This window comes from Micropterus salmoides, unplaced genomic scaffold (assembly GCF_014851395.1).
Source record: "Micropterus salmoides isolate LMB-PRFRI ecotype aquatic unplaced genomic scaffold, ASM1485139v1 Ms_hic_scaffold_20, whole genome shotgun sequence".
NCBI classification, from domain to species: domain Eukaryota; kingdom Metazoa; phylum Chordata; class Actinopteri; order Centrarchiformes; family Centrarchidae; genus Micropterus; species Micropterus salmoides.
This window is the reverse complement of record NW_024041151.1, coordinates 31710996-31737413: the sequence shown is the minus strand read 5'-3', so window position 1 is coordinate 31737413 and position 26418 is coordinate 31710996. Positions and strand designations below refer to the sequence as shown.

Here is a 26418-nt window from a genome sequence, read left to right as displayed (position 1 = left end):
CTTGAGTAGCTGAGCATAAAAATATACATCTTGTGTCCAAACTCCAAACAGGGAGGATGATACAGCAAGATAAAGAATTAGTGACAAGGAGAGATGACTAAGACTTTCCAATCAATTAAGGATCAGAGATAAAAAAACTAAACGTCCACTGAGCAGGATTTTGACATTTTGAGGGAGAAAATGCATTTGGCTACATTTTGGTGCCTTTTTTGTGCTTATGGAGATAAATATACAGGACTGGCAGCAGTTTACAAAAAAAATTCTGGTCTGCCAAATCCTCCTCTCCCCACGCTAATGTGATCACATGACACGTTCTAAAGTCTGCTAGAAGCTGTAAAACCCTTCACTTTGGAAGGGCATAGCTCCTAAACATTTTTTTAACAAACGCCAAATTCAACTTTGAAAGATCAACATCTTTTCTGCAACCTACAGCTCAAATGAGTCTGTAGCTGCACATATGCCGGAGCATTTAGCTCTTAAAGTTGAGTAGGTTGGAAGAAAGTTCTCCCATTGAAACTACATACATGATATTACATATAAATGAAGAGTCCATAAAATACATAGCCTAATAAAGAATTAGCCTACAATAAGACCACTGAAGATAATTACAAATTTACTCCATGCGATGCCAACAAGCCTCCGTGGCTTTGTTGGCCGCCATGGTGTTAAACTCCTCATATCCTGACACAATAAACATGCATTCTTCTGGGCAAAATACGGAGCATGCGCCGTTGCGAAAAAGCTCGAACATACATTACGCGAATGCGCCCTAACTCCAATTAAGTAAACACCAGGTTCATAGTCCAGTGTAGGCAGTCAGAGTTTGCTGAAAACCCTGAGTTAACTCTGGGTAGGTTGAACTCTCTTCATAGTATGGGCCTCTGGAGGGGCATAAAAAGTGCTTTGTAGTGAAAAAGTAGCTGCCTGCCAGCTGTCTGCTCTCATTGGCTGGATGTGGATGTTGAGTCGGCCAACTTTTCCAGATATTTGGCAAACTAGATATCTGTCTGACATCAGCAATGCAGAGCCATTTTGACGACTGGCAACCCCCAATTGATTGCTGACTTACCCTCGATCACAGTCCGATGGTTGGCGAGTGGCAAATGGGGATTAAAATTGTGTGAACTAGGCTTAATAGGTATCCTGTGGTCTCTATTTTGTATCAATTTAAATGTAAATGCTCTGTACTTGTATAGCCTTTCTAGTCTTTTCGACCACTCAAAGTGCTTTTACACTACATCTGCATTCACCAGTCACACACATTCATACACTGAGCCTAAGTGCTCCAACGGAAACTAACATTCACACTCACTCATACACTGGCGGAATAGCCGCCAGGGGCAATTCGGGGTTCAGTATCTTGCCCAAGGACACTTCGACACGCAACCTGGGGGAGCCAGGGATTGAACCGCCGACCTTCCGATTAACAGCCAACCCTCTCTACCACCTGAGCCACAGCCGCCCCGATTCAATGCACATTGCCCCCAAATGCAATGAAAATAAAGGCTGGCAAACATGGATGCAAACTATACAGGTTTTAAACTTTAAGAGAAAATTGGCGTTGCAAGTCTTTTATGGAGGATGGAAATGCATTCAAAATGTTTGCGAAAAACACAACTTTTCAGTTCTTAACTTTGAATTGTTTCAACATTTCATGATGAATGTGTGTCATTTCAGATTCTGTAGTGGGTGTGGTAAAACTGTTAATGCGCCACAGATGTAGGGGGTAAACTGCATTGCAAAACAAGACAAACGGCATTAAACAGGTCTCAGTCTATAATTTGTATGTCAAATGGTCAAAAACAGAGAAAGACTTTTTCACTAACCGAAAGTTCCATAGAAGCCTCTTGGACCACATGTACCCACACCATATTTCTTCAGAGATGCCAAAGCTTTTTGCTGAAATGAGGAGAAGAAAATAAATAAATAAATTCACAAGTTCCAATCATGCTTACTAGCAACATGGCAAAATGAAGGAAAGAACTACAGGTAGTTATGGCTTCAATAAGAAGAACTGACCTTAACTCTCTCATGGTCGAGGAGACCAAGAAAGTTAAATGATGCAAAGTTAATGCACTCTTTTCCATTGATTGTGATTTTATGGCTGGTAGGTCTGTAATGGAAAACAGTGCCTTTAAATGCTTAGCTTATGAACACTGTAACAGTGTACAGAGCACAATACATCTAGTTACTGTATTAAAAAAAAACAAAAAAAAACACCCATACGATGCATTTTGAGTCCAAATACATACTCATTTCCAGGCAGACTCTGGTTCTCCACTGAGGTAACGTCAACTCACTGAGACATGAAACTAGCTAAAGTTGGGAAAGCATCATGCCTGCTTTTGTCATTTCGTTATTTTGTTGCATGGTGATAAGTTTCAAAAGAATCTGCACAAAAACACTGTATACAATGGGGCCAAAAAGTATTGAGTCAGCCACTGATTGTGCAAGTTCTCCTACTTAGAAAGATGACAGAGGTCTGTAATTTTCATCATAGGTACACTTCAACTGTGAGAGACAAAATGAGAAAAATAAAATAAAAAAAATCACATTGCAGGATTTTTAAAGAATTTATTTGTAAATTATAGTGGAAAATAAGTATTTGGTCAATACTTAGTAACATAACCTTTGTTGGCAATGACAGAGGTCAAACGTTTCCTGTAAGTCTCCAGCAGGTTTGCACACACTGTAGCTGGTATTTTGGCCCATTCCTCCATGCAGATCTCCTCTAGAGCAGTGATGTTTTGGGGCTGTCGCTGGGCAACACGGACTTTCAACTCCCTCTACAAACTTGGTCTGAAGACTGGCTAGACCACTCCAGGACCTTGAAATGCTTTTTACGGAGACAGAGCGGTGTGTTTGGGATCATGTCATGCTGGAAGACCCAGCCACGTTCCATCTTCAAGGCTCTCACTGATGGAAGGAGGTTTCGGCTTCGGCTTAAAATCTCACGATACTTGGCCCTGTTCATTCTTCCCTTTACACGGATCAGTTTTCCTGTCCCCTTTGCAGAAAAAACAGCCCAAAAGCATGATGTTTCCTGCCCCATGCTTCACAGTAGGTATGGTGTTCTTGGGATGCAACTCTGCATTCTTCTTCCTCCAAACACGACGAGTTGAGTTTTTACCAAAGAGTTCTATTTTGGTTTCATCTGACCACATGATATTCTCCCAATCCTCTTCTGGATCATCCATACGCTCTCTGGCAAACTTCAGACGGGCCTGGACATGTACTGGCTTAAGCAGGGGGGACACGCCTGGCGCTGCAGGATTTGAGTCCCTCTCAGCGTAGTGTGTTACTGATGGTAGTCTTTGTTACTTTGGTCCCAGATCTCTGCAGGTCTTTCATCAGGTCCCTCCGTGTAGTTCTGGGATTTTTGCTCACCGTTCTCATGATCATTTTGACCCCACGGGATGAGATCTTGCGTGGAGCCCCAGATTGAGGGAGATTATCAATGGTCTTGTGGGTCTTCTATTTTCTTACAATTGCTCCCACAGTTGATTTCTTCACACCAACCTGCTTGCCTATTGTAGAGTCACTCTTCCCAGCCTGGTGCAGGTCTACAATTTTCTTCCTGGTGTCCTTCGACAGCTCTTTGGTCTTGGCCATGGTTGAGTTTGGCGTCTGACTGTTTGAGGCTGTGGACAGGTGTCTTTTATACAGATAAAGAGTTCAAACAGGTGCCATTAATCCAGGTAACGAGTGGAGGACACAGAGCGTCTTAAAGAAGAAGTTACAGGTCTGTGAGAGCCAGAAATCTTGCTTGTTTGTGTGTGACCAAATACTTATTTTCCACCATAATTTACAAATAATTTCTTTAAAAATCCTATAATGTGATTTCCTGGATTTTTTCCCCTCATTTTGTCTCTCATAGTTTGAAGTGTACCTATGATGAAAATTACAGACCTCTCTCATCTTTCTAAGTAGGAGAACTTGCACAATCAGTGGCTGACTCAATACTTTTTGGCCCCACTGTAACAACTGAATGACAAAGTTATGTAAAGAACGCATGAAACTGAGCATGAATGTTAATTGGTAACCTTGGAAAAAAAGATGATGGGATTAAAAGCTCCAACAAAGCAGCCTGAGTTAAATTAAGCATGAATTGTTGTGAGTTGTCTACAACATGCAGGAACATTGGTATGAGCGTGTTTTAAAGTATCTGGGTGTCTGCTTCCTCCTTTAATTTGGATGATTTGACTATTTAAAACACAGGTGGTTCATATTAGGTTTTCACTGTAATAAGCCATACACTCACTACTGTAAAACTTAGGAAAGTGTCACTTCTTCAGTGTTGTCACATGAAAAGATCTAATCAAATATTTACAAAAATGTGAGGTGTGTACTCACTTTTGTGAGATACTATAATAACAGCAGTGAGTCAGAATGGAATGAGATTACATTTTTTAGGGGTTCTTCAACAGCTTTTTAGTGAGCAAGACATTTTACAGTGTGAAAATAAAGTGCTCTCTGGTGGTAATGAAACACTTCCAAAATGAATATACAGTTGTGGTCAAAAGTTTACATACACTTGTAAAGAACATGCATGTCATGACCGTTTGAGTTTTCAATTATTATTTAAAAGCAGTAAGTAAAGCAGAGGGGGCTTTCTGTCTGTTTTACCCTGTGACAACGCTGTAGTTGAGGGAGGGATGGTCTTTGGAAACGGGAGGAACAAGAGGCTCTGGCTGCCACTCCTCGATCAAGTCCTCCTTTTCCTGTATCATGACAACCACACAGCTGTTTGGTGACACATACAAAAACACTAGTGATGTTTGTTAGTCATTGTGCTGAGTTTACCTTCTCTGTCAGTTTATATGTCTCATGAAGTTTGTAGGTTTTAGAGAACAGAAGTCTGATGATCCACAGTATGAGGATCCCCTCCAGAATCAGATGATACGCAGGTGCCTGAAAAAGACAGGGATAAAAAGTTTTCCAAACTGTCGATTCTGTAACTATGCCAAGAGCAAAAAGGCCACAAAAATATTTGGAACAAATGTCTAGGTCCGTACCAAAGTTTAAAATCAACATTCGCACATGACATTACAATTTAGCAACATCAAAATGAGACAGTTAATAGTGTTGTTGCGAGTTTTGTTGTGTCGTATAAGTAGAGGATGTTTACTGTTCTGTGGAAAAAGTGTGTATCGTTCCAAATAACACAGCGGCTATATCCACACAAGAAATGCCACTTTTTCCGGTTTTCTGTTATCAAACCTGCATATTCGTCCAAAAACATTTGTTTTCTTTAGGCTTTGCAGTAATCTAATACTGTTTAAACACTACTTTTATTTTTCAGATTGTTGAAATACACCATAAAGTGTTGTACAGCCTTTTTGAATTTCCCACAATAAAAATAAATCCATCCACCGACCATGATGGATAATGGACGTCAACCACCATTTAAGTTACCATTGGCTATGAAGCCTACATTCTCTCATATGCCATTGTTTAGTTGTTTTGCTTGACTGTTTCTCCCTCACTTGTTTTCTTATGTCTGCTGTTTACTGCCGTTGTTCTGCTGGTTGTCTCCTGTATTCCCCCTCTGCCCTCTTTTTTTGGTTTCCTTCCCAAGCCCCCCCTCTCAGTTCTCTTGCAGGTGCTGTCCTTTGTCTGCGGTGTCTGTTTGTGTGATGTTTGTGTCTCCCATCCCTATGTCTGCCCCCATCTGGCTACAAATGACATAATTAAATAAATAATAAAATAGACAAAAGGAATTTATCAAAACTCCCTTGCTAGAGCAAATCTGTATGGCCCGACATGGTATCCAGCTCCTCATACTGCATACCAGGGCAGGGCAGGTTTTATAAAAAAAAAAAAAAAAAAAGTTGTAATCTCTGTCTAAAAATGATGCAGAAAAACTAGTCCATGCATTTGTTACTTCTAGGCTGGATTACTGCAATTCTTTATTTTTATTTACTTCAATTTCAAGTTAAACCAGACTAAAGCTACAGTGTTTTTTTCCTTTGCATTCTAGTCACACATGAAGTGATAGATTAGAGTTGAAAAGTCAGAGACTTCACTTGGACTAGACAACATAGGACCAGATTTGCTGTCACAGTCACAGAATTTTAAGTCAGAGGTAACTTTACTGGTGGCACATCTGGCAAAATAAAAAGAATGCATGGTGCATTCACATTCAGCAATAACTCCTTCAGATTTTATTATAAAATATTCCCCTACAGAATGTGGAGATTTTATTTTATTTGATGTTTGGGTTATTCAATTCAATTTTCAATTCAATTTTATTTATATAGCGCCAAATCACAACAACGGTTATCTCACAGCGCTTTTCATAAAAGAGCAGGTCTAGACCGTACTCTGATGATATTTACAGAAGCCCAACAGTTCTTTTTTTTTTTTAAATGTTCTACATGATTCAGTTTTCAAGTTGCATGTTACTAACACAACTTCTCCCCTTTCTGGTAGTCTTGTGCTTTCTCGTCCCTCTCCTCTCTCCTCCTATCACTTCCTGCAGGTTTTCTGGCTCTGGAGCTGTGGAGTCTGGATCTGTGGCTGCGGGTCACCTGCTGCCCCCGTGTTCCTGCTCGACACCCTCTGCTGCAACGACTATTGTTGCTAGTCTTATTGTTATTATTGTTATTATAATCATTAACATTACGATGGTTACCATTAACACTATTATAAATATCTGTACCATTTTTCATTTAGTCTATAGCAACATCACCTTCACTGTGTGTACCTCTGTGTGTATATTGTGTAGGCTGCCTCCCTCCCCTCTCTCTCTCCTTACATCTCTCTCTCTCTCCTTACATCTCTCTCTCTCTCTCCTTACATCTCTCTCTCTCTCTCTCTCTCTCTCTCTCTCTCTCACCCCAACCGGTCGAGGCAGATGGCCGCCCACCCTGAGCCATGGTTCTGCTCGAGGTTTCTGCCTCTTAAAAGGAAGTTTTTCCTTGCCTCTGTCGCCTAGTGCTGCTCTTGGTGGGAACTGTTGGGCTTCTGTAAATAACATCACAGAGTACGGTCTAGACCTGCTCTTTTATGAAAAGCGCTGTGAGATAACTGTTGTTGTGATTTGGCGCTATATAAATAAAATTGAATTGAATTGAAGTTCTTGCTTTCTAATATATCTTGATGTCTGACTTTAAATGCATGCATATAAATAGGCATTTTAGTGAATTTTCCGTTATAAAGTATGAAAGTAATAGACATGTTCATGGATTATGATAAGAGCAGCGTAACTCTGAATCAGGAGGTGAGTAGTGAGTATTTGATTGTCTGAGCAGCAGAAAGTGACGGTGAACGCGAGCGGAGGACAATATTCTGGCAGTAAATGTACGGTGTCTGTTACAGTGCATTAGTTTCTCAAGACCAAGAAAAGTCTGTTGTTTCCCACCTGCTGGAAAAGTGAAGCCAGTTAGCGCTAAGTTAGTGAACATCTCCCCTTCAGACTGAGCTGAGCAGGAAAGCTTCTACAGCAGCTATAGAGCTGCTATGTCACTTAACATTAGCTCAATTTATAGAAAGTAAGTGGTAGCTGTATTTTATTACTGCCTACTTGTCCAATGTTGAGAACATCAGGTACAAACTTAAGACTAAACTGACGTAGCCTGTAGCTCTGTCCTGTACAGACTGGTTCAATTATTTTTCAGTCTGAAAAAGTGGTTTTGGAAAAGAAAGGACGGAGGTGACTGGAGGAGCTGAGGTTAGTAAAGCTAATTAGTGATGCAAACTAGTCCTTTTAAGCTGATGAGGAGACGTTTCTTTTTGGATTTTAATGTGCAAATAAAATGCACCTCAGAAGGGAGGAGGTTTCTCATGTTGCCTATTTTTTATATTAATGTCTGCAGATAGATGTCAGAAGCTGTAAAATGAAGACACAAAAGGCAAACATGAACAGTCGTATCTATAATGATTCTGAGGTCATATTAACAGGGCTTTCCCCCCGTTAAGGCTTAGGGGTGATGCCCAAAACATGCTGTGCCATTACCTTTGTCACAATAAAGCAGAATTAGTTATGTCATGAACTTGGCTTGTATGTTAATGTTGACCATCAAAGTATTAAACTAGACCACAGAATTCTGGATTCAGCCCATAGAACATTTCAGGAACACTAACACTAACTGTAGCAATAAGACAAAAGATGTTATAAAAATTCAGTGGACTTACACCACAGTTTTGTAAAAGGATCTGGATTAAGTGTCTGCTAAATACCTTTAATAAAAAAAGAAGCTGCCATAAGGCCATCAGCAGAGGTTGGAGTTTCCCTGCAGCAGCAGGACAACTACCTAAATTACCAACTTTACAGATTTTTAAGGATCATCCCTAACGTTAAATGTATGCGCGTACGTTACCAGTCTGTAGTAACGTAACGTAACGTAACTTTGAACTCGCCAATGTTCAAACTGACAGCATCGTACAATTTGTAACTTTAGACATAAATGATCACATTTCACATTCAGCTTTACTATTAATCTTGGCTCCTGGTCTCTGATGCTATTTTCTTCTTTTCTGCCTAGCTACAGACGGAGCTAAGGATTTTCAATGACCATTCACCTTCCTAACAAACACAGGCGATTGGCTGCGGGAGTCTGTTACCGGCGCTGTGTGAAACACCCAGGCCACGGACACTTCCTGACTCTGAAGTTTGCAATCAACAGTGTAGCACAAAATTAAAACATCGCCGTGTAGCTAAACGTATGCAGAATCTACTTGAAAACGTCAGAAAATCCCTCTACTCGACACAGTTTTACAGAGGAGAAACTTACCTCATAAAATGCCTGCACCATTTCCACCAATACCCATTGCTGTCCGGACGCCATGTTTATTTTCCTATTCTTCGCTGTTGTTTTACGGGGGTTGGCATCCAACTAAAGTAGTGCATTACCGCCACCTACTGTACTGGAGTGTGGGCCGGAGTTAAAAAACAAAACAAAAACAAAAACAAAACTAAATCAAATCCTTTCTGCCAATTCCATGTCCAAGAAGCTTAATAAAAATGTACTAATGACATTTTTAAAAATTACCAGTAAGTTCAAGCTGTCCCTTTCATATTTCTGACACTCAAAAACCCATAATTATATTTATTTCAATTTGAAATTCATGGGAGAAAAAGTATAAACACCCCTAAAAGGAAAATACTCAATTGTAAGTACCTCAACATTTGACTTAAGTAAAATAGGGAGAGGTGATTTGAGCCTGTGGTGAAGTTGAGCCAACCCTCGTTTCCTGGTGGCCATAAACAAAATTGATCATGTGACCACATATTTGTGAAGAGTCATCCATTTTACTCACTTTGTGATGGAGAGAGGCCCATGGAATAAGCACATTTAGAATCAAAAAAGTAATTTTTTTATGTTCAAGGAGTCCTGATTCTTGTATCTTAAGACAGGTTTGAGAAAACCCTTCGCATGTCGCACAATTATCACGACCACCACCAAAACATTAATCTAAAGCTCACATAAAACTAGGGGAAAACACTGAAATTTTTAGCAATTCTAATGTGCAGTGCATGCTCATGGACACAAGAGCAATGCTGCTGAGACATGTTGTGTTGGGGTTTTATATTAAGACATACTACGCACTATGCGCATAAAAATGTTTTCGCTTTACCTCCGCTGCTACAACTCAAACCTAGGGGAAACACTGAGCATCATCCTATATAAGCTTGTCAGTCATATTTTAGATATTATAGCTATACTCATTCTCATTATCTCAATATTTAGACCAAACAATTGGATTCTGTTATACAGGTCTATATCAAAAGCTCCAGGTGTCTCATTTATAAAAGTGTATGTAGGAAAGACTACTAAAGGTTGCATACATACAAAACACAGGAAGCGCGTGCACACAAAATAGTCAGATTTATAAAACAGCATGCGAGTCCTACGCCGATTTCCCTTTGTAAATCACAATCAACTTGAAATGTGGCGCAGGTGAGTGAGCTCCTTGTCCCACCCTTTAAACGCCCATAGTTGCCTATAAATGGTAAGTGAAACTCCCCTTATTAAAATTAATACTTACTGAAAGCATGAAGAGAAGGATGGGAAATTCTGACAGAAAAAAAAGGATAAAAATAAATAAATAAATAAAAGCTGTAAGCAGTGTTGGGCGGGCCCTTGCACGTGTAGCTTGTCGAGGTATCAAGCACGTAAAGTTTGGTGCAGACAACTTCCTCTTTCAGGGCGAATCATCGATTTTGGACGCCACGCCACGGGCATGCTGTTTCATGAAAATTCACTGTTTCTACAACTTTTATTCGTCAGTGGGATTAGACTAGACAGCGAAAATCTTAATTTGCTTGGACTAATTCTCTAGCAGGAGTTCATTAAAGTATGGAGTGTGTAAATCATCCAAAAATGACCATAAAATTCAAAATGGCCGACTTCCTGATGGGTTTAGGGCATCGCTCCAAGAGGCTTTTTGGTATGTCTGGACATGATACTTGTGCCACAAAAATTTCGTATATGTAGGTAAACCGTGCTGCGGGGGCTGCTTCATTAAAGATCACTTCCTGTTGCCAGCAGGTGGCCCTTTGACTTTGGGTGAATGTTGAAGGGCAGGAATCTTATCAAATGTGTACAATTTGGTACAGATTTGATCGTGTACAGTCAAGTTACAACAACTTCCTGTGTCATGGCGAAGAGTTTAACTTTCCCACCAAGCCACCTCCCCGCCATTAACTGCAAACTCTCAAGTTTTACAACATGGCTTCATCAATGCTTCATTGAAGTTGATATGTCCAACCTGATAGGAGTAGTACATTACAGCACAAAACGTGTCATTTCCTGTTGCCAGCAGGTGGCGCTGTAACTTTAAGTGAATATTGGTATGAGGATGTGTTCAGGGTGGGACACTTATAGCACATTACAAATTTGGTGCAGATTTGAGCATGTAGACTGAAGTTACAACAACTTCCTGTTTCATGACGAATCATCGATTTTGGATGCTACGCCATGGAGATGCTGTTCCACGAAAACTAACCGTTTTACAACTTTACTGCACAGAAAATATCTTAAGTTGGTTGGACTAAATCCCTAGGAGGAGTTCGTTAAAGTATGGAGTGTGTAAATAATCCAAAAAGAACCATAAAATTCAAAATGGCCGACTTCCTGTTGGGTTTAGGGCATCGCTCCAAGAGGCTTTTTGGTACGTCTGGACATGATACATGTGCCACAGAAATTTCATACTATGGGTGAATGTCGGCATACATGTATTCAGGGCGAGACTCCTATTAAACGTGTAAAATTGCGTACAGATCTGAGCATTTACAGTCGAGTTACAACAACCGCCACGCCACCGCCACGCTGTTAATTGCAAACTGAAGTTTTACAACATTTTACAACACTCATGTCATGGTGTTCCTGATTCCTGCTTACAGACAGAAATTAAACCTGTGGTGAGGACATCAAAGAAGCTGTAGAGGATCTTCAGGCGTGTTTGGACTGCACTGACTGGGATGTTTTCAGAGTATACAGAGGCTGTGACGTCCTGCAACAGCTTCTGTGAGGACAGCTGCATTCCAACACGCACCAGGGAGAGTTATAACAATGACAAAGCCTGGTTCACAGCTAAGCTCAGACAGCTGAGGTTGAAAAAGGAAGAGGCGTTTAGGAGTGGCGACCAGGCCAGGTTTAAGGAGTCAAAGTACAGGTTTAGCAAGGCGGTGCGAGATGCTGAACAGCTGTACGCAGACACCAACACTAGTTCTCAAGGAATGACTCTACTTCTGTCTGGAGAGGATTCAGACAGATCACCAGCTACAAACCTAAATCCCCCCACTCCATGAACGACTCACGCCTTGCCAACGAGTTGAACCAGTTTTACTGTCGCTTTGAAAGACAAAGGGGCAGACATGACACCATCCCCCATCACACCACTGACCGACCACAGTCCACCATCTCATCCCCCACCTCCTCCCCTCTCTTACCATCCTGGAGAGGGATGACAACAGACTATTCAGGAGGCAGAAACCACTCAACGCAGCTGGGCCGGACTCTGTCTCCCCATCCACCCTGAAGCACTGTGCTGATCAGCTGTCTCCCGTGTTCACACATTTTTAACGCATCACTGGAATCATGCCATGTGCCAGCCTGCTTCAAAGCCTCCACCATCATCCCTGTCCCAAAAAACTAAGTACCACAGGGCTGAGTCTACCTACAGGTGGGAGATTGACCTTCTGCTGACCTGGTGCAGCCAGAACTGTCTGGAGCTCAACGCTCTGAAGACCGTGGAGATGGTCGTGTGGATTTTAGAAAGAGCACGGCCCCACCCAAGGGAGGCTGCAGCGTATCATTCACTCTGCAGAGAAGGCTGCAATCTTCCTTCTCTTCAGGACCTATACGCCTCCACGAGTCTGAGGCGAGCAGGAAAGATTGCAGCTGACTCCTCCCATCCCGGTCACAAACTGTTTCAGACTCTCCCCTCTGGCAAGAGGCTGAGTTCCGTCAGGGCCAAAACCTCTCGCCACAACAGCTTCTGTAGCTAACAAGGCCCGGGCCCCCCACTGACACTCCCCCCTTTCAAATAATACAAATGTCTCTGTACATGTAAATATCACTTCATTTCATATCATGCACGAACCTGGCACATTACACATTTTTAATCGTTGTTGTTTAATTTTTATTATTTTTTATATATATTGTCAATTTATATATTTATGCACACAGCATCCTCTTTTGTTGCAATACGTTTGCACAACACAAACCAGAGTAAGTAAGTTATTCCATATTTATATATTTCTACATCTATTCATGTCATCTGTATATTTGTATACCTGTAGCACCTTATCACCGAAGCAAATTCCTTGTATGTGTAAAACACTACTTGGCAATAAAGCTCCCTCTGATTCTGATTCTGATTACTAAATTGTCAAGGTTTGATGACCAACCAATAGCATTTGTTGACCTTGAGGAATTGCTGTGACATCTGACCAGGCCTGGAGTACTGTAACATAATAATTAATGTTATCACAAAATTTATATTCTGGACCAAAGTTGTCTGAAAACCTACAATTCTAATTTAATGTTGATTCTGGAATTTCATTTTAGTAGGCCAACTAAGGTTTAATTTCTTCTTCCTTTTATCTCAACATACGTCTGACCATGCACTGAAACTGAGACAACACAGCAGCATGTCTTTGTACATGGACTGACATGTCTTCTATTGGTCTCAGTAATCCACAAAGGGGGCTTGATTAGTTTTTTACAACTGCTAACATCCAATCTTTGTCCAATCTGTAGTCACATTTTCAAAACTCTAAACACAAACCATATTGGTTTGTTCATACCATACAATTAACACAATTCATGTTGTTTACACAAAAAAAGCAGTCAATTAACCCATTTCTAAAAGTTTTTCTTTACATTCAATACTAAAACTTTGGATGTTTTTTGTGTGATTTATAAATGCTAGCAAATAACATGTCAGAAATGAAGATATCATTTTCAAAACCTTAAAAAATGTATAATGCATCTACGTCTGCTCCAATAGCGGCTCAAAATCTATATTGAAACAGCTGACAAGCATTTGTGAATAAACATATCATTGACACATTGAGAAAAAGCTCATTTATTGTAATTTGGGTAAAACAGATAAACCACAGCTAATTCCAGTCTTGACCAGAGACATATACAGGTGCTGAAGTTCTTTCAATTACATACACAATGCAGTAAAAAGGGACTTTCTCGAGTTGAATTATACCAATGTGGATACATAACAGTAGCTGAACAAAGGTAAGTGTTTTTATCCAGGTGCATAGCAAGAGATGACAAGTGATGTGGATGAAAACATGTGGCCAAATGCTGAAGATCATATGGATTAGAACAGGACTGTGCATTTTTGTTTCTTTCTCTTCTGTACACTTTTGTTTGTTTCAATGTAATTGTGTATTTACATTTACATTCACTCATTTGGCAGACGCTTTTATCCAATGTGACTTACATTTGAGGAACAACAAACAAGCATCAATAAAGCGTCAATACAGTAAGAGAACTACAAGTGACAATAAATACTAGTAAGAGCTATTAGCACGTACAGCATCAATGGTGTAATTACCTAGGGAAAAAGTAAGAGTTAAAAAATAGTGCAATCAATACAAGATAATTGTAAGGAGATTGTGGTGTATAACATATGTGCATTTGACGCAACAGTTTAACATAGCACTGTAGCAGCTGGATAGAGGATGAAGAGCACAGGAAGTGCATGTTAGAGGTTAGAGGTGTTTTAATTGAATTGAATTGAATTTTATTCAATTTTATTTATATGGTCACAACAGTAATCTCACAGCGCTTTTCATAAAAGAGCAGGTCTAGACCGTACTCTGTGATATTATTTACAGAAAACCAACAATTCCCTTCAAGAACAGCACTAGGCGACAGAGGCAAGGAAAAACTTCCTTTACATTACATTTATCTGATGCTTTTATCCAAAGCGACTTACAATTGCCATATATGCCAGAGGTTGGACCAACCAGGGGTTAAGAGTCTTGCTCAGGGACACAATGGTGGATGGTTGCAGCAGGAAACTGAACCCAGGTCTCTCACACTAAAGGCATCTGTCTTATCCACTGCACCGTCACCACCCCTTTAAGAGGCAGAAACCTCGAGTAGGGCATCGGAGTGAAGTAAGGGCATTCTTGTCTCCGAGGTGAGGGCATCGGAGACGCCCTCACCTCGGAGACAAGAATGCCCTTGACAATACGTAAAGAAGAGTGCACAAGATAAAGTTGTTTCAAGCTGGGTATGGAATCAAGATCATCGTCGGAGACAGTGTGGATGTCTATGTCAGAGAGGCAGAGGAGCATGTTGTTAATGGCTGGATCAAGAGCTTGAAGTGCAATTAAGTCTGAGTCAGTGAAAGTGTCAGCAATTGAAACTGTGTGTGGAGCAGGGGCGGCCATCAGAGACGTGCCTGTCGCCTGGGCTCTGGTAACACCATATGTCATTTGAGAGGGATGGGTGGGGCACAAATCCGCTTGGAAGTGCTCGGGTGTGTCTACAACAGCATCCTGTTTGCCTAATGCTGTAAACTTTGTGTCAAGTTCTGACAACTCCTGAGCTCATAGCCATGAAAATCAGTGCTGATCGGCAAATCCAGCGGGGTGTGTTTGGGGATCAGGATGTCATTTGTGGTGGCAGTTAAGGCACCAAAGAAAGGTTTCTCATTGGGCACAATGTTTGTTTTGGTGCCGCGAGGACGTTGGCAAGGTGTCGGTAGGGCTGCCTGTTCGATCGTCCTGTTCTGGTGCTGAGACCAGATAGTCCTGTTCTGGTGCTGGTGAGATAGGCAGAGGTTGTTTCACCTGTGCCCAGACTGTCAATTCAATTCAATTTTATTTATATAGCGCCAAATCACAACAACAGTTATCTCACAGCGTTTTTACTCAAAGAGCAGGTCTAGACCGTACTCTGTGATGATATTTACAGAAGCCCAACTATTGCCACCAAGAGCAGCAATAGGCGACAGAGGCAACGAAAAACTTCCTTTTAAGAGGCAGAAACCTCGAGCAGAACGTCTCGGGTTACGTATGTAACCCTGGTTCCCCGAGAAGGGGAACGAGACACTGCGTCGGTTATGACACTATGGGAACGCCTCTAGGTGAAGCAGGTCTGAACGTGAATGAAATCACTCCAATCCTATTGGCTTGTTGCTAGAACGGTAAGGTCTGACGGAATAACCGGAGGAGTATAAAGCACACCTGTACACACTCATCATTAGCTTAACTATGAAGCAGGCGCTTCAGGCGGGGAGAGAGGTGTGGCGGGCCGACGCAGTGTCTCATTCCCCTTCTCGGGGAACCAGGGTTACATCCGTAACCCGAGACGTTCCCCTTCGAGGGAACTCGAACTGCGTCGGTTATGACACTATGGGAACGAGATACCCACTAAACCGTGCCGAAAACCCCGCCTGCCCCTGTGTGCAATAAAGTGACACGACTAAGAGGAGAGCGCACGAGTGCCAGGTGCCGAAGGAAGGTCAAGACTGTAAAACCAAATGAATGTGTGCGGAGTGGCCCAGCCAGCCGCTAAACAAACATCCTGCAAAGAGGCCCTGGAAAGGAGGGCTCGAGAGGCCGCCATGCCTCTGGTAGAATGAGCCCTCACAGCCACAGGTGAAGGCAAACGGCGCACCTGATAGGCCAGGGAAATAGTCTGAACAATCCAGTTGCTAATAGTATGTTTGGATGCAGGGAGCCCGGCCCTGGGAGACCCAAAACACACTAGCAGCTGGTCAGCCTTCCTCCAACGGGAGGACCTCAGAGTGTAAATACTCAGTGCTCTGACAGGGCAGAGCAGATGAAGTCTCCCGTCCTCCGCCGTCACATGAGGTGGAGGATGAAATGCCTGCAGCACTGTGGACCCTGCCGCACAAGAAGGCACTTTAGGGATGTATCCTGAATGAGGGTGCAGGAAAGCCCTAATATTCCCCGGGGCAAACTCCAGGCTTTGCGGGGAAACCGAAAGCGCTTGGAGATCCCCCACCCTCCTCAGAGACGTGATAGCAAGGAGAAAGGCCATCTTGAGGGTCAAGTGCTTAGCCTCAGCTGACTCCAGGGGTTTGAAGGGGGCCTCAGCCAACGCCCCAAGAACCACTGCAATATCCCTAGTGGGAACCTTGGACCGAGTCGCAGGGAAAATAGCCAGCACGGGCCCCTGGGACAGGAACCAAGTTTCCTTCCAAACTGATAGGGAACGAAGACACTTGCACGTAACCCAAATCAGACGGAGAGGATTTCCCCTCGGGGAAAAACCCTTGTTCCTTAGCCACCACTGCAGGGGTCTCATGTGCAGCAGTCCAGATGGTATTACGCTGGACGCAGCCAGGAGACCCAACACTCGTTGAAAGTGTTTCATAGTGATGGCGTGGCCTAACTTCACCCCTTTCACGGTAGCCAATATGGTGTCGACACGTGCCGGAGACAATTGTGCCCGCATCGTTGTCGAATCCCATACAACCCCTAGGAACGTAGTCCGTTGGGTGGGCGCCAGCACGCTCTTCTTTGCGTTGAGCCTCAGCCCTAAACGCCGCAGATGAGCCAGAACGACATCTCAATGCCGAACCGCCAACTCTCGAGACTGGGCTAGGATGAGCCAGTCGTCGATGAAGTTGAAATCCGGATGCCCTGGAGCCTCAGCGGGGCCAGTGCTGCATCCATACACTTGGTGAATGTGTCGAGGGGAAGTGCCAGGCCGAATGGAAGAACCCGATACTGGTAAGCCACACCCCCGAAGGCAAACCTCAGGAACTTCCTGTGAGAAGGACGGATGGAGACCTGGAAATAGGCGTCCTTTAGATCTATCGTGACGAAACAATCCTCAGATTGGATGTGCGTCACGGTGGCGGGGATGATGAGCATCTTTAACCTGAATCTCCTCAGAGACCAGTTAGAACCCGCAGATCCAAAATAGGGCACGTAGCCCTCCGTCCTTCTTGGGGACTATGAAGTACCGGCTGTAGACAACCCAAGGTCCCAACACCGGACCTTGCTCCGGGCGGACCACAGTCCAAACCACCCCCTCTCTTCTGTTGAATTTGGAGGGCGGGTTTGAACTGTAGTCGATACCCATCTATGGCAGTGTGCAGGACCCACAGAGAAATGTTCGTCAGGCTCCGCCAAGCCTCTGCAAAGTCTGCCAACGGAACCAGCCCCTCGGGGCTGGTGGTCGGTGTCTCGTGTGATCTTCTGGTGGACCCCTGAAGCCCCAGAACGGCAGGGGGGAGCCGCCGAAGATCAACGGTGAGTGAGTCGGGGCACCGCCTGACTGCAGACCCTCGGGGCAGGCAGTACGGCATGGACTCGATGGTGGCAGGTGCGTCCTGAACGTGTAAACGGCGGGATAACATCACCTGTTGCCACGGCGGAGGGGACCTCGGTCGGCCTCCGGGGGGGGTGGGGGGGGTGCGGGAGGGGAGAAAGACTCCCCTACCCCGGTCTTCCCTGAGCTCCGTCGGGACTGGATGACGGTCCTCAGATCGCGTCTCTCAGACGGCTGAGGTTGAGAGCGCCGTCTCGCTGCCCCAGCTCCTCGGGGGGGCCCCCGAGAAGCGACACTCTGCTTCCTCTCCTCTCCGTAGGAGCTCGTAGAGGGAAGGGACCTACGCCTGGCAGCCTCAGCTGCCTTGGGTCCAGACCGGCAAGGGAGGTACTGGCGGAACGCTTCGCCCTGCGTCTAACGCTCCGTGGTTCTGCGAAGCTCCGCCAGATCTTCCTCAGAGGGACCCCCCCTCTGAACCATCTCCTGTAGCAGGTCGGCTTGGTAGGCTTGAAGCACCGCCATGGTGTGCAAGCTTGCACCTGCCTGGCCCGCTGCCATGTATGCCTTCCCCACGAGCGTGGATGTGGTGCGACATGGTTTGGATGGTAACGCCGGCTTCTCCAGGGAGGATGCAAGTCAAGGGGAGAGATAGCTCGCAAGCGCATCCTCCACCCGAGGCATCCTCCCATAACCACGGTACCTAACCCCCATCACATTACTGTAGTTCAGTGATCGGGGTGTGGAAAGCCATGTAGAGAAGGGTCTGCCCCATGATTACTCAGTTCATCATGTAAATCAGGAAAGAATGGCCGGCGTGGAGGTGGCGTGTGGTGCTTAAGAAACCTTCCATCCAGCTTACCACTAGCCTGTGGTGTCTGCTCCTCCTGTGGCCAGTTGATGTTGAGTTTAGCCACGGCTCTAGTCACCACCTCCAGCAGCACGTCATAGTCGGGCGCCGCCAGATGACGCCGCCCCGACACCCGGAAGTCATCGTCCACTACGCTGAGCACGTCTGCCTCCTCGGAGTCGGATTGCTGCAGCGTCTCCGGATCCAAACCGCGAGCGGGAGAAGCCGAGAACGGGCTCCCGAACGAGGAAAGGAAGCGTCGGAGCCAGCGGATGAAGGTCGGGAAAAAGCCTCAGCCGTCCCGAAATCCTCCGACAGATCACGCTGTGAACCCCATGAGTGAAGCCGCCGGGCCGCCTCAGCGGCCGCAGGGCCCACACCACATCCGGCCATCCTCGGAAAAGAGAGCCATGCTGTACCTCAGTACCCGCACGGAAAGGGCTTCGCAACGGGCGCAGGCAGCCCCCTCGAGAGCTGCCCGGGCGTGCTCCATCCCCAAACATGAGACACACATCTGATGAGAATCTCCATCCGTGATGTACCGAGGGCAAGAAAAAACACACCTTCTGTATATCTGGTTGCCGGACATGCTGGTAGACTTCTTCTTCAGGTAAGACATACTGCTTGTAGGACTGGAGCTTTCTTCAAACAACATACAGAGCGCCTGCTGAATAGAAAAAAGCTAATGATGAGTGTGTACAGGTGTGCTTTATACTCCTCCGGTTATTCCGTCACACCTTACCGTTCTAGCAACAAGCCAATAGGATTGGAGTGATTTCATTCACGTTCAGACCTGCTTCGCCTAGAGGCGTTCCCATAGTGTCGTAACCGACGCAGTTCGAGTTCCCTCAAAGGGGAACCATGGCTCAGGGTGGGCGGCCATCTGCCTCGACCAGTTGGGGTGAAGGAGAGAGAGGGAGAGAGGGCAAGAGAGGAACAGAGAGAAAGAGAGAGGGATGGAAGGACAGAGGGGAGGGAGGCAGCCTACACAATATACAGTAAAGGTACAGACAGTAAAGGTGATGACTAAATGACTAAATGAAAAATGGTTTAGATATTTATAGTAGTGTTAATGATAATAATCGAAATGTTAATGATTACAATAACAATAGGACTAGTAACAATAATTGCAGCAGAGGCTGTCAAGCAGGAACACAGGGGCAGCAGGTGACTCGCAGCCACAGATCCAGACTCCACAGCTCCAGAGCCAGAAACACCTGCAGGAAGAGATAGGAGGAGAGAGGAGAGGGACGAGAAAGTACAAGACTACCGGAAAGGGGAGAAGTTGTGTTAGTAACATGCAATAATGGGATGAGGTTGCATACAGAGGGAGAGAAAGTAGAGGAGAGAGGAGCTCAGTGCATCATGGGAAATCCCCCGGCAGTCTAGGCCTATAGCAGCATAACTAAGGGATGGTTCAGGACTCACCTGAGCCAGCCCTAACTATAAGCTTTATCAAAGAGGAAAGTCTTAAGCCTACTCTTAAATGTGGAGATGGTGTCTGCCTCCTGAACCCAAACTGGAACCTGGTTCCACAGGAGAGGAGCTTGATAGCTGAATGCTCTCATTCTACTTCTGGAGACTCTAGGAACCACAAGTAACCCTGCATTCTGGGAGCGCAGTGCTCTGGTGGGGTAGTAAGGTACTATGAGCTCTTTAAGATAAGATGGTGCCTGACCGTTAAGAGCTTTGTAGGTAAGAAGAATGATTTTAAATTCTATTCTGTATTTTACTGGAAGCCAATGCAGAGAAGCTAAGACAGGAGAAATATGATCTCTTTTCCTGGTTCCTGTCAGAACACGTGCTGCAGCATTCTGGATTAGCTGAAGAGTCTTAATGGACTTTTTCGAGCAGCCTGATAATAAGGAATTGCAGTAGTCCAGCCTATAAGTAACAAATGCATAGACTAGTTTTTCTGATTACTGGTTCCTGATTTTCGCAATATTACGTGGGTGAAAAAAGGCGGTCCTTGAAATTTGCTTAATGTGAGAGTTAAACGACACGACCTGATCAAAGATAACTCCAACATTCCTCACAGTGGTGCTGAAGGCCAGGGCGATGCCATCAAGGGAAACTATATCTTTAGATAATGCGTCACGGAGGTGCTTGGGCCCCAGAACAATAACTTCAGTTTTATCTGAGTTTAACATTAGAAAATTATAGGTCATCCAGGTTTTAAAATCCTGAAGGCACATTTGAAGTTTAGCTAACTGATTAGTTTCATCTGGCTTGATCGATAGATATAACTGGGTATCATCTGCATAACAATGAAAGTTTATGGAATATTTCCTGATAATATTACCTAAAGGAAGCATATAAGTGGATTGGTCCGAGGACAGATCCTTGAGGAACTCCATGACTAACTTTGGCGTGCATGGAGGACTCATCGTTAACATGTACCAACTGAAATCGATCTGATAAATAGGACTTAAACCAGCTTAGAGCGGTTCTTTTAATGCCAATGAAATGTTCCAGTCTCTGTAATAGGATCTGATGGTCAATGGTATCAAATGCAGCACTAAGATCTAATAAAACCAGTACAGAGACAAGTCCTTTGTCTGATGCAATAAGGAGGTCGTTCACCAGTGCTGTCTCTGTGCTATGATGAACTCTAAATGCTGACTGAAAATCCTCAAATAAACTATTGCTCCGTAGAAAGTCACACAGCTGTTTAGCAACTGCTTTCTCCAGAACCTTACAGAGAATAGATATAGGTCTATAGTTGGCTAAAACATCTGGATCTAGTTTGGACTTTTTCAGAAGAGGTTTAATTACAGCTACTTTAAAGTACTGTGGTACATAGCCTGTTGATAAGGATAGATTGATCATCTAGTATAGAAGTGCTGACTAAGGGTAAAACTTCTTTAAGCAGCCTAGTCGGGATGGGGTCTAAGAGGCAGGTTGAGTGTTTAGAAGAAGAAATTATTGAAGTTAGTTGGTAAAGATTGAGGGAAGCAAAACAGTCTAAACATATATCTGGTTTTACAGCCGTTTCTAAGGTTCCTGGGTTTAGAGATAAGTCGGTGCCAGTTGAGGGCAGGTCTTGGTGAATTTTGTTTCTAATAGTTAGAATTTTATCATTAAAGAAGCTCATGAAGTTGTAACTACTGAGAGCTATGGGAATACTTGGCTCAATTGGCTCTCTGTCAGCCTGGCTACAGTGCTGAAAAGAAACCTGGGGTTGTTCCTATTTTCCTCTATTAATGACGAGTAGTACGCTGCTCTGGCATTACGGAGGGCCTTCCTATAAGTTTTAAGACTATCTTGCCAGATTAAAGGAGAATTTTCCCGTTTGGTGGAACCCCAGTTTCCGCAATATTTGCTTTAATTTGCGAGTTTCAGTATTATACCATGGAGCTAACCGTCTTTGTTTTAGTATTTTCCTTTTTACAGGGGCTACAGAGTCGAGTGTCATTCGCAGCGAGCCTGCAGCACTATCAACAGACATCTTGTCTAAAAAATTTTGCCCAATAGCGTGTAGTTCAGCAATACAAACAGTGGTCAGATAAAGAGGGATTCTGTGGGAACACTATTAAATGTTCAATTTCACTACCATATACCAGAACAAGGTCGAGGGTGTGGTTAAAACAGTGAGTAGGTTCATGAACACTCTGAGAGAAGCCAATGGAATCTAACAGAGAGATAAACGCAGTACTGAAGCTGTCATTCTCAACGTCCACGTGAATATTAAAATCCCCTACAATAATAACTTTGTCCGTTTTAAGGACTAAAGTTGACAAAAACTCTGTAAATTCAGATAAGTACGGACCAGGTGCTTGGTAAAAGACTAAGAACAAGGCTTTCAAATGAGTTATAATTTAGTTTAGTTTTAGAGCTGATTAGTAGGCTAGAGTCGAAGATAGCTGCAACTCCACCTCCTCAGCCTGTGCCTCGAGGAATGTGAGTATTAATATGACTGGGAGGGGTGGATTCATTTAGGCTAACATATTCTCCATCACCCAGCCAGGTTTTAGTAAGACAAAATAAATCAATATCATAATCTGATATTAGTTCATTTACTAGTACACCTTTAGAAGAGGGAGATCTGATGTTTAAGAGTCCACATTTAATTTTCCTATTCGTTTGCACTATTGCTCTTGTGGTTTTAATTTTTATGAGGTCTTTATGTACAGCTCCTCTTTCTGTTTTCTTCCTTTTTAAATAATTTTGATGGTCGGGGGACAGACACCGTCACTATAGGATTTTCACTAACTAAGTAACTCCTGAAATGGAGGAGCAGAGAAGTGTGTTAGACTGCGTAGGGTTTTGGGTGGGTGACTGCTGAAATAGAAGGGCAGAGAAGTGTGTCATCAGTACTCATAGGGAGTACTGTCTGACTAAATTGTGGACACCTTTAGGCAAATAGAAAGTGGCATGGCCAGATGGAAAGCCTACCAAAGTATCTGTTTCTACATTATACTAAACTGACACATAGGAAAAGACCATTGTGCCATTGTGACACTCAGTTTGCAGGCCTCCACCTCAGTGATCAGCACCACGATCTCACACTCTGTGAAGTTTTTCTTTTTCATATGTTTTGCAGCAGAATTGGCTGTTGCTATTCAGACAGTAGGTGACAGTATTTATAGTCATTTGCAAAGTAATTTATGGGAGGAGCCAAGGCAAGGTAAGTGGCTAGTCCATATGCACTCAATTTTACATTGACTGGGATATATAATGGAAAGGTGTGTAGGACCTTGCATTCTTTTCAAATTTTGTGAGTACGCCATTTCAGTATGAAAGTGTCACAGTCACAGTTACACACTGTAATTTTTGACTCGCAAATGAATGATTCTTACTGAAATGCACCCTGGGACTTTTTATGTCCACAGGTGTGTACCTTTGACCCATTGTTGAAGAACAATTTATATTCATAATTTCTACAGATGATTCAACCAGGAAAGTTCCATGTCCATCTAAACCTTAAAGGGCTCCAACTGTCAGTCACCTAAACTAAATGGGCTGCTACTTAAATCCATGCCAAAGGAATGTATGTCATTGCTGTGTTTCAGCATGCAGAATGACTCTGCTTGGCTCAGATTTCTGATTGGCCTAGACATATTTACAGCTGCCTCTTTGTTTTTGTTGTTGCACCTGTTAAAATCAGTTCAAGTCACTTCTCTGCATTTTCTGACTGCCAGCTGCTCTCCTCGTTTTTGCCGTTACGGCACCTCAACACTAAATTTAGAGCTGTAACTCTGGATCTGTTTACGTATGATGTAAAAATAGCAAGAAGGGACACCACCACAGAGCAGATATACAGGACAGACTGAGTGTAAGCTGGTAAAAGTTAACGACAGAAAAAGACTGAGGACAGACAGAAAAAAGAGATAGACAGACAAGCAGAGAGACAGACAGGTACCTTCGCAGCTACTGTAAAGATTAGAGACAGACAGGCCCAGAGATAGACAGATACAGACAGACAGTGGACAGATACTGTGGTTCACTTAAGGGTATACTGTTATTGGTTACAGCAGAGGATGTTAACAAACAGACAGACAGACTGTGACAGAGAGACATCAGGTAAGAACCGGTTTACTGATTTCTCTGAATTTTATATGTTTTTAGGGCCTGAGCATGAACTGTGCAAGGTCCCTATTGAAACTGAAGGAATTATTTTTAGGGCCTGAGAATGAAACATGCAAGGTCTCTATTGGAACTGAAAGAATTATTAGGGCCCGAGCACAAACTGTACATGGTCCCTATTGAAACCAGGGTACCCCCAGGATTCTCAGTTAAAGTTAAAGTTAAATTTAAGACCATTTAAGACATGAAATTTAATGCCAACTTCACTGCTGTATAATGGAAAATCTGTATCAGATTTAATAGAAAAATTTATTATAATACTCAAATTCATATTTAATACACTATAGCTTTTTGAGGAGTGTTTGTACTCTGATAACATAAAATTAATCAAGAAACACTTTATGTTGAAAAGTGTTAGAGGACATAGGGGTTGAGTTTGTGACGATACACTTAGCTCACATGCACGATTCACAATATTGGGTTCTCACAACACTATTTCTATTCACTATTCAAGCCATCTGTGAATTTTTGCATAGCAGCAACTTATTTGAAAAAATTCAGTCAGGTATCAGAATGCATCACAGTAAAGCGAGGGTGGTGATGGGTAGTGGATAAGACACATGCCTTTGGTGTGAGCGACCCGGGTTCAGTTCCCTACTGTGACACATCCATCAATGTGTCCCTGAGCAGGACACTAACCCCTCGTTGCTCCAGAGGACATAAATAGCAAATATTGCTTTGGATAAAGGCGTCAGCTAAATGAATAAATGTAAACAGAGAAAACGCTGATAAAAATCTCTAATGATCATTTAACTGCATCAGACAAACGCCATTACATGAACTGCTTTTAACTGGTTTAAATCTTACTTATCAGATCGTACCCAGTTTGTACATGTAAACGATGAGTCCTCTCTGCACAGCAGAGTCACCCATAGAGTTCCACAAGGTTCAGTCCTTGGACCTATATTATTCACCTTATATATGCTTCCGCTAGGTAATATTGTTAGGAACCACAGTATAAATTTCCATTGTTACGTTGATGATACTCAGTTTTACCTTTCTGTCAGACCTGACGAAGCCAGCCAGTTAGCTAGGCTTCAAATGTGCATCAAGGATGTGAAGAACTGGATGTCATAACTTCTTCATGTTGAACTCTGAAAAAACTGAGGTTGTAGTACTTGGACCCAAACACCTCTGAGATACATTGTCTGCAGACATAATTGCTTTGGATAGCATTGCCATGGCCTCCAGCCCCACCGTGAGGAATCCGGGAGTTATTTTTGTCTGTCTTTTAACTCACACACAAAGCAAACTACAAGAACTGCCTATTTTCACCTTCACAATATTGCGAAAATTAGAAACCTTCTGGTTTCTGCAGAGAAACTTTCAAGCTGCTCAAAAAAATCTCTTAAGTCTCTCCAGTTAATACAAAACGCTGCTGCATGCATACTGACTAGAACTAGCAGGAGAGATCATATCACCCCTGTTTTAGTAACTTTTCACTGGCTCCTTTGAAAGAACTTCTTACACCATACTGCCCCACTAGAACACTGCACTCCCAAAATACAGGGCTACTTGTAGTGCCTAGGGTCTCTAGACGTAGAATGGGAGCCAGAGCCTTTAGCCATCAGGCACCAGCTTGGCTGTGGAATCAGACCCCTGTCTGTGTTCAAGAAGCAACCAACCAACCATTTACATATTTAAGAGTAGCCTAAAAACCTTTCTTTTTAGTAAAGCTTTTAGTTAGGGATTGTTTTTCTTTATTTTGTAAGAAGGTTTATAGTTAGGGCTAGGGTGTGTTATGAATTTTTATACATTTTTATAGTCTATTTAATTTAATTTATTATAAGTTTTATAATTGTGTATTTTATTGTTTTTTAATGTGTATATTGTTAGGTGATGTCAGCCATTTTTATTCAATTCTGCAATCTTTATGTGTCTCTGTTTTCTGTAAGGTGTACAGGGACCACACAGCAGGTGATTTAACACTTTAAATAAATTTGACTTATTTTGACTATTTTGATGAAATATGCAATGCTGAAATTCCTCCCCTAGAAAATTTTGAGCACTAAACACTTAATTTCCTGCATCCTGGAGACATTTTGTACACCACTTTATGGTAGATAAAGTGAAACATAAAATTCTGTGCCAATTCCAACAGAAAATAGTGCAGTAATCAGCAGCTTTTTTTTTTAGCTTAAGTTACTTTTTTTGGACAATGCACATTTGTTTCTTCTTTATTTACATTGTATTACATATTTTCTTATTGTGCAAATAAACCCTTCTTTCATTTTTTTTAAACATTTCTTGTTAAGAGCCATT

At 43.0% G+C, this 26418-nt stretch overlaps 2 protein-coding genes across 2 annotated transcripts in view; one reads left to right on the top strand and one right to left on the bottom strand.

The window, feature by feature from the left end:
- sptlc1 (serine palmitoyltransferase, long chain base subunit 1) overlaps nt 1-8844 on the bottom strand; it is a 42556-nt gene extending 33712 nt beyond the window's left edge. Inside the window, exons 1-5 of the mRNA XM_038734090.1 lie at nt 8736-8844; nt 4804-4911; nt 4627-4721; nt 2020-2113; nt 1827-1899 (exon numbers count right to left, since the gene is read on the bottom strand). Of these exons, the coding sequence (XP_038590018.1) occupies nt 1827-1899; nt 2020-2113; nt 4627-4721; nt 4804-4911; nt 8736-8789 (424 nt within the window). The 5' untranslated portion in view covers nt 8790-8844. The remainder of the gene's footprint in view (nt 1-1826; nt 1900-2019; nt 2114-4626; nt 4722-4803; nt 4912-8735) is intronic.
- A 14974-nt stretch (nt 8845-23818) lies between these two features.
- The window catches only part of LOC119914210 (golgin subfamily A member 6-like protein 6), a 62503-nt gene continuing 59903 nt past the window's right edge, over nt 23819-26418 (top strand). The window contains exon 1 of the mRNA XM_038733330.1: nt 23819-24093. Within this exon, the coding sequence (XP_038589258.1) occupies nt 24051-24093 (43 nt within the window). The 5' untranslated portion in view covers nt 23819-24050. The remainder of the gene's footprint in view (nt 24094-26418) is intronic.